Here is an 8,494-nt window from a genome sequence, read left to right as displayed (position 1 = left end):
CTGCTCCACTAGCCGGGTTATGTTGAACCTGTGCAGGGCATCCCAGTTCCTGGCCACTTGTATCCCCAAGTACCGAAAGCTCTTCTCCACTACCCTGAGTGGGAGCTCCCTCAGTCTCTCCTCCTGGCCCCTACCATGGAACACGAACAGCTCACTCTTCCCCACGTTCAACCTATACCCCGAGAACCTCCCGAAGTCCACCAGGAGCCGCATGACCTCCCCCATCCCCTCTAAAGGGTCCGAAATATACAACAGCAGGTCATTTGCGTAGAGGGAGACCCGGTGCTCCTCCCCTCCGCGCACCAGTCCCCTCCAATCCCCCGAAGTCCTGAGTGCAATGGCCAACGCCTCAATTGCCAGGGCAAACAGCAACGGGGACAGGGGACACCCCTGTCTCGTCCCCAGATGCAGCCTGAAATATTCCGACCTTAGCCGGTTTGTGGACACACTCGCTACAGGGGCCTGGTACAGCAGCTTGACCCACCCTATAAATCCCTCCCCAAATCCAAACCTGCCTAGCGCCTCCCACAGATACTCCCACTCCACCCTGTCAAAGGCCTTCTCCGCGTCCATCGCAGCCGCCACCTCCACCTCTCCCCCTCCGAGGGCATCATGATAATATTCAGGGGCCTCCTCACATTCGCGTTCAGCTGCCTGCCCTCAACAAAACCCGTCTGGTCCTCCCCAATCACTCCCGGGACACAGGCCTCTATTCTGGTGGCCAGAATTTTTGGCAACAGCTTGGCATCCACGTTCAGGAGCGATATCGGCCTGCAGGACCCACACTGAAGCGGGTCCTTCTCCTTCTTCAGGATAAGCGAGGTCAATGCCTGCGACATTGTCGGAGGGAGGATCCCTTTCTCCTTTGCCTCATTGAAGGTTCTCATCAGGAGCGGGCTCAACAGCTCCGAGAACTTCTTATAAAATTCTATGGGGAAGCCGTCCGGGCCCGGGGCCTTGCCCGTCTGCATGCCTGCCAGCCCCTGACTACCTCCTCCAACCCAATCGGGGGCCCCAGTCCCTGCACCCGCTGTGCTTCCACCATTGGGAACCTCAACCGGTCCATGAACCGCCTCATCCCTTCCCCCTCCCCGGGGGATTACGACTCGTATAACCTTCCGTAGAACTCCCTGAAGACTTCATTGACCCTCTCTGGGCTCAGCACCATGTTGCCTTCCCTATCCCACACTCCCCCAATCTCTCTGGCCGCCTCCCTCCTGCGCAGCTGGTGCGCCAGCATCCTACTCGCCTTCTCCCGATACTCATAATACTACGTATTTCATGATATGTACTTTCCAAGGTCTATTTAATATAAACATGCCTGTTTACTTCAAGCTGTTATTTCAGACTATAAAGATATGCTGTCTTAAATCGAATCTCAGAGTGCAGTCACCGGCTTTGCAACTGGAACACTCTCTCTCCGCAAATATATTTGTGTAAATACATTTCCTTAAATCGAACCTCGAAAAATTTGTCTTTATTATAATTTCCACGACAATGAAGATGGCCAGATGAGAAATGGGCCCAAATACATTGTGGCCATCAAGCAGGCACAACAACTGAACCTGTAGACCACACTAATTACAACCTGCCAATCAGAAAACTGGAATGGTCTCTGGTGATGTGGGCTGTTTTCTCAACTGCCCGACTGCCTCATCCACTCGCCCTTCTCGGGTAAGGACAATGGCTGTGGTTCTCAGCACTTCATCATTGTTCGACGATGTATAAGATCTCAATTGTTCCTATGCACCTGGGGCCCCCTTACCAATGTGACCCACAGTCAGGCCTTCCCATCCCTGATTACTAACTAGATCTGTACCACCACTTAACCTAAGGAGTATTATTGTCTCCTGGATAAGTTCCTCCATCTGTGATTCCTCACCATGTCGGCATCTCAGTCTGCAGCTCAGCAACACCAAAGTTGAACTTCCTTGAGATTCAGACACTGCATATGGATGTGGTTGTCTGCAATTGCAATGCTGTCACAAATTTCCACATGGCACTGTTGTGGCAAACCACCTGTACTGTCACCAACCCTCAGGACAGACCACACCCTGCCACCATGTTGGGCAGGACGAACAGGACCTTTCCTTCCCGTGATTGGGACCAGGGCAGGTGTACCCTAAACTGATGCATAGATCCATGGGACTATCTCTGCTCTCTGGCCCTCACTGATTATATCCTCCGCCCCCCCCCCCCCACCTCCCCCACCCCCCCAAACCCCGTCCCAGTTTGTGTCTCTGTGTTCTCTTCGCCGGTCAGCCCCTCTCAGTCAAGCCTTTGCCCCCGGAACCTTCCCTTGCCTCTCTCTTGACTGACCCCCACACTGCTCCGCTACCCAACATCCCTCCTCCTCCCCCATGTCTACCCTTCGTACTCAGCACCTTCCCTTTCCTCTCCCATGTCTCACCTCCCCCACTACCTGCTTCACTCTTCCCCCTCCAGCACCTTCCAATCCTGCCACCTTCCCACTGCTCTCACATGGTTAGCCTTGGCTCTGATCCCACTTTGAATTCCTGCTGGTCTTATTGGCATAGCCATGGCCTTCAGTCGGAAAAGCCCTGAGCTCAAAGCAATGAACGATGGCTGAACGTACCTCGAGGTCCCACATGAATTGGTGCCTGCCAGGTGCACGGCAGTAAGACCAGGTCATGAATCCCGCCGGTCATGTGAAACAAGATAGAACATACAGTGCAGAAGGAGGCCATTCGACCATCGAGTCTGCATCGACCCACTTAAGCCCACACTTCCACCCCACCCCGTAACCCAATAACCCCTCCTAACCTTTTTGTTATGGGCAATTTAGCATGGCCAATCCACCTGCCCTGCACGTCTTTGGACTGTGGGAGGAAACCGGAGCACCCGGAGGAAACCCACGCAGACACGGGGAGAATGTGCAGACTCCGCACAGGCAGTGACCCAGCGGGGAATCGAACCTGGGACCCTGGCGCTGTGAAGCCACAGTGCTAGCCACTTGTGCGACCGTGATGGACCACAGAACGTCAACATGTGCAATATAATGAACATAATGAAAGTGTGGAAAATATGGGCTGGTGATCTGAGCCAGTGGTGATTCTTGGATATGGTCCATCGTGTCCCATTCATAGCTGGTTGGGTAAATCATCATAACCTGGTTTTAGATATGGACCCCGGATGCAGGGACCTGGGTTTGATTCCCGGCTTGGATCACTGTTTGTGTAGTTTGCACGTTCTCCCTGTGTCTGCGTGGGTTTCCTCCAGGTGCTCCGGTTTCCTCCCACAAGTCCTGAAAGACGTGCTTGTTAGGTGAATTGGACATTCTGAATTCTCCCTCAGTGCACCCGAATAGGTGCCGAAGAGTGGCGACTCAGGGATTGTCACTGTAACTTCATTGCAGTGTTAATGTAAGCCTACTTGTGACAATAATAAAGATTTATTTTATTTTAATTTTAAAGCAGACAAAACCACAGACACTTCAGAGAGATATAAACACACATTTCATTTTTATTAAAATAAACAGCTTTACTTTCAAATCACATTGGACAATCTGGCAGAAACAAAATGCAGCCCTGATATCCTCAGCTATTGTAAAACATGAAGCACCCAGATTAAAACATCCCAATTCAGAACCCAATCATTTGACCAAGAAAACATTCAGGCTAAAGTAATTACTTGTAAATGGAACAGGAAGCAAACTGTTGTGGATCTTATTATGATCTTTTCTGGGGAATGTTTGGCAAGGCCCCTCCTCCACAGTGAAACATTTTTGGAATTGACATAACAGCTGTGAGTGAGAAGGTGAATGAGCACTGAATGAGAGACCAGTCTGGATCTGTCAATGAATTAGGGGCTGGACCATTATTATCTTAACTCTTCCGAAGAATCTTTAAGTGTAACTTTAGACCAGTGATCAAGCAGGATTGATTTGGACTGTTTAACATAAATCATTGATCAGAATTGGACACAATGCATCACTGGTTCCCTCATTCCTCCTATGTTGTTCATTAAGTTGCTGTTCTTTGTAAAAATTGTGTTAATTGTCTTACACCAGCATCTATTCCTGGCTGAGAATGTAGGAAGGTGACCTGCACCCAGGCCTCAGTTGGCATCAGTCCCTCGCCAGTCATTATCTGTTGAACAAACCTCCAGTACTTACAAAGTGAACCAGGGCAATTGGGAATAAGAACCAAAGGTACCATTAAAAGGTCAGTGACTGTGCAATCTTGGGTCTCTAACAAACAACACAATAGAAAACAGGAGTGTGGTGATGTGCATCAATGTAAATGCATGTAGGCTAGCTGGACACTAGAGGGAGCACCAGAAACATCACACACACACACACTCAACCAATAGATCAAGTAGATGGGACATGACCAATGGACATTGACGATACACAAGGAGGTGACACGACCACAGGGGGGCATTACACCAACCCATATGTAAAGGACACCACACACATGGGGCGCATTTCTCCGCTCCCGCGCCGGTTGGGAGAATCACCTGGGTTGCCAAATTTTCCCACGGCGCCAGTCCGACGCCCTCCCGCGATTCACCCGAGCGGCGAGAATGGCCCCGTCGAGGTCCACGCGGCGCAGGCCGGAGAATCGCCCGAGACACCCAAAATGGCAATTCTCCGGCACAGCTGCTATTCTCAGGCCCGGATGGGCCGAGCGGCCTGTCCAAAACGGCGGGTACCCCCTGGCGCCGTCCACACCTGGTCGCTGCTGGCGGGAACAGCGCGGGAATGCTGGGGGGGGGGCGGCCTGCGGGGGGGCGAGGGGGGATCCTGCACCGGGGGGGGCCTCAAATGGGGTTTGGCCCGCGATCTGTGCCCACCGATCGTCGGGCCATCCTCTCTGAAGGAGGACCTCCTTTCTTCTGCAGCCCCGCAAGATCCGTCAGACATCTTCTAGCGGGGCGGACTCGGAGAGGACAGCAACCACGCATGCACGGGTTGGTGCCGGCCAACCTGCGCATGCGTGGGTGACGCCCGTTGTGCGGCTCCGGCCGCGTCATGTATGCGGCACCGCCTTTACGCGGCGTCAAGGCCTGGCGCACATAAATGACGCGGCGCCGCTCCTAGCCCATTATCGGACCCTGAATTGGTCGGGATAGGGGCCGGTTCGCGTCGTCGTGAACCTCGACGGCGTTCACGACGGTGCGAACACTCTGCCTCCATTTCGGAGAATCCCGCCCATGATCTGCTTCTTTCCAGTGGAGACAGTCAGTGAGTAGAGACACAGGGTAGATTCAATGTTACACCCACCATGTGGATTGCAGCAACTGGTTAGTCAGTCTGGGTAGCTATAGTAGGATTAGCAGTAGTGTCGAACCCGAGTAATAGAAGTGTAAATAGTTTAATAAACGTGTTGAAGTTATCTCCACGTCTGAACCTTCCTTTGTCAAGTGCACCACAAGGAAGCCACTTATGTTACACCTAGAACATAACAAATCAAGGAGCATATGAAAAAAATGATCAATTGATAGACGATAAATAAATTATTTCTGTAACATCGAGGGATCTTAATTGCTGCAAATTCATGTTAACCACCTCGTAGACGCAACGCAAGGGAGATGTTGCTCTCCGACTGAATATTGTAGTCAGCGAGTGAGTGACCATCCTCCAGCTGTTTGCTCTCATACACCAGGCGCTGCTGATTGGCTGGGACACCCTCCTGCCGCTGTACGCGTGCTCTAAAATCCCGAACAGACTCAGAGGGAAGAACATCATATGTAGATGTTTTCCCCTTTTCGTTCTTCAGGAATATCTGCATGCGCTCCTCGTTCTTGACAATCAGCATGACAACATTGCTGGGAGAGACATTGTAGTCACACAGCCTCTTGTCATCCCTCAGCTCCTCAGTGCTTCCATTTTGTACCACCAAGCGCTGACAGAAATGGGGAACATTGGCTTTTTTACATATCATCTTCTTGAGAGCTGAGACTTGGATGGTAGGGTCGATCTCAAGTTCAATAACCTCCCCGGTCATAAACTTCACCTGGAGTCTCATCTTGACAAATTGCTGTTGAGAAATGAACAGGCTGTCAGTAATGGGGACACTTTATATCACAGGTCAATTGCTAAGAATGAATGAGAGAATTTAATACGCAATACACATTGTGTCAGTCACTGGCTGTAAACACTGAGACTGGGGAGTAACTGTTGGGCAAATCTCAACTACAATAATCCCAAAATCTGGCTTCCTCCACAATATCTGAATCCCAAAGAAACCAATCTTCACAAACTGCTTCCTTCCAGCCTGGAAAAAAGTAGCAGATTCCCAATCTGTTCACCTTTTGCATTTGGATGTGTCTTTGCTGCTCTATCCTGACCATTGTTAAAATTTCAGAAACTGGAGGATCTGTCTGCTGAGCTGCAGTACTGGCATCTGCCTGTAGTAGCTCACAGTGAGCTGTGTCATGTGATTCAGACTTAGAATTTGGGTTATCAGGGAGATGAGAAAATGGGCTCAGGAATTCTGTGGGTTTTCTCTTGATCTCTCATCTTACTTTCAGCAGATCATCAATGGAGTGTCAGAGAATGTGTGTAAATGGAGGAAAATAGCTGTAGAATTTAAAACATGATAATGTCTTTTGTAAGGACAATGAAAAGTCCACACTGAGTTGGTCTCAACAAAAACTTACTTTATTTTACAATGACTATTTTGTACAGCTCCAGTAGACCCCTACTGGGTCTTCTCCAGTTGCTGCCTTACTGACCGACTCTATTTCGACAAAGCCAAGTGTCGGGGGAGCTCGTATTCTGCAATCTCCACGGGATAGTTAATCATCCCAACCCCGTATGGCCTGTGTGGATTATAACACTGTCCCAGTTCAGAGAATATTAAGAGCTTATCTAAATTGTGAATTTCATTGAGATTCAAACCCCAAGATAAAATCTAGAATTAGAATATTGAGATTCTTAAACAAAAGGGCAGTATACCTCACAATCCTTGCTGGATGCACAAGTTCAGGTGAATCAGAAGAATTTTGATCTGCAGACTGATGACAGGTTCACTTTCCTGCACAGTTTGTTTTCTCTGTTTTCCTCGACACCAACTCTCCGATCTGGAGTCAGTGAATAAAACTCCGTCTGCTTCCACTGCTCTGTGTCTTGTTCCGAATCTTCTGTGTTCCCTCTATTAAATAAGTGAGTGAATATCTGTCTCCCTGCTCACTCCTTTTCTTATCATGGACAGTTTCTGTACGTCACTGCCCTCTGATTGCTTCCACCTTCCTGCTCTGTTAGAACAAACACGTGAGACCTGAGCTGACCTTTCATTTCCCAAAGCCTCTACCCAGAGTCTGGGAAATCACCTCCCAGTCAGAATAGAAAGTGAACCTTGTGACAGGTAACAGGTGTTGAATTCCAAGTTAGCTCCGTTTCAGATTCCTCTCTGGTGCCACAATCAAAAACAACAAGAATAGAATCCACTGAGCGGTGACTCAGAAGGATTGGCTGCCTGATCGAAGCTGTCGCCAGGGAGTGGACACTCTAATCGATAAAATGACACTGCATCACACCAGGCAGTTTAATTATCTCATGAAACGCTGTGGCCTCAAAATCCAGGGATGTGACTCTACAAGTATTACAAACACGGTAGACGAGTTAAGGGCACAGGTTGACACAAGGGGCATGGTTCTCCAACCTCGCTACGCTCTCGCTAAAGGGAAACGAGGCTTGTGAATAGCGGGAGAGGCCAAAAATGAGAACCACACTAGGCACCAAACAGTTGCCGATGCAACCAGCCCGCACGCGTAGGCGAAATCGGGATCTCACCGTAATGCGGAGAGGAGCCAATTATCACCACTTAAGCCCGATATCCGGAGAATTAACGGGAGCGACCCCATATCCAACGGCCTCCCGTCATTCAGCGACCTCCCCAGCAAGTGGTCATGCTGCCGCCGATTAGTACTCCTTTTGAAAAACGTGAAGGGCTCCTGTGGGAAGCCGAGGAGATGAGTAGCCACCTTTTCTCACAGACAAAGAACTCGAGGGTGCTGGACTTGCTACCCCAGTGCTCAGCGGAGGTTTAGGAACCCTCGGCTGGGTGGTCGGGGGGGGGTGGGGGTGGAACCTGCGCAGGATTGGACCGCCATGTGAGGGTGAGGGGAGGCCCTTGGGGGGGGGGCAACCATGGGGCATCTGCACCTAACACCACCATGCCAACCTCTGGATCATGTGTACCCATTCCGGAGGCAACCCTTGTCTCTGCCCCTGTGCCCCACCGACCACCCGTAATCCCCATCGATTGCAGAGGCTACTGGCCATGCAGCTGAAGGCTATTGCTAATAGGGAATTGGCAATTTTGGTTAAGTGAGCACTTCACCCAACCCAGGTGGATTCTCGTGGGTGGGCGGGCCATGTAGTTCGGGGGACTCATTGCCTAGCATCCCAATCACACCTTGATGCATGGACACTGTGCCTGAACACTGCAGGAGACAACACCACACACGCAACATCTGAACACCCAGAGAATGGGACACAGCTCTGGGGACATGTCCATGGCAGGAG

The 8,494-nt window shown here is 50.5% G+C and overlaps 1 protein-coding gene across 1 annotated transcript; it reads right to left on the bottom strand.

The window, feature by feature from the left end:
* Nucleotides 1–3,465: 3,465 nt before the first annotated feature.
* On the bottom strand, nucleotides 3,466–7,080 carry LOC140429380 (polyubiquitin-like). Its single transcript, XM_072516275.1, has 2 exons — nucleotides 6,923–7,080; nucleotides 3,466–6,002 (listed from the first exon to the last, which is right to left on the bottom strand). Exon 2 carries the CDS (start codon nucleotides 5,988–5,990, stop codon nucleotides 5,523–5,525), a length of 468 nt encoding a protein of 155 aa, XP_072372376.1. The 5' UTR covers nucleotides 5,991–6,002; nucleotides 6,923–7,080; the 3' UTR covers nucleotides 3,466–5,522.
* Nucleotides 7,081–8,494: the final 1,414 nt, after the last annotated feature.

This window comes from Scyliorhinus torazame, chromosome 1 (assembly GCF_047496885.1).
Source record: "Scyliorhinus torazame isolate Kashiwa2021f chromosome 1, sScyTor2.1, whole genome shotgun sequence".
Taxonomy (NCBI): Eukaryota; Metazoa; Chordata; class Chondrichthyes; order Carcharhiniformes; family Scyliorhinidae; genus Scyliorhinus; species Scyliorhinus torazame.
Note: the sequence above shows the minus strand (reverse complement) of the source record. Positions and strands in the feature narration are given on the sequence as shown.

Excerpts from the sequence above, each read along its gene's own strand:
- LOC140429380 (XM_072516275.1), bottom strand. The coding sequence starts at position 5,990 with ATGAGACTCCAGGTGAAGTTTATGACCGGGGAGGTTATTGAACTTGAG.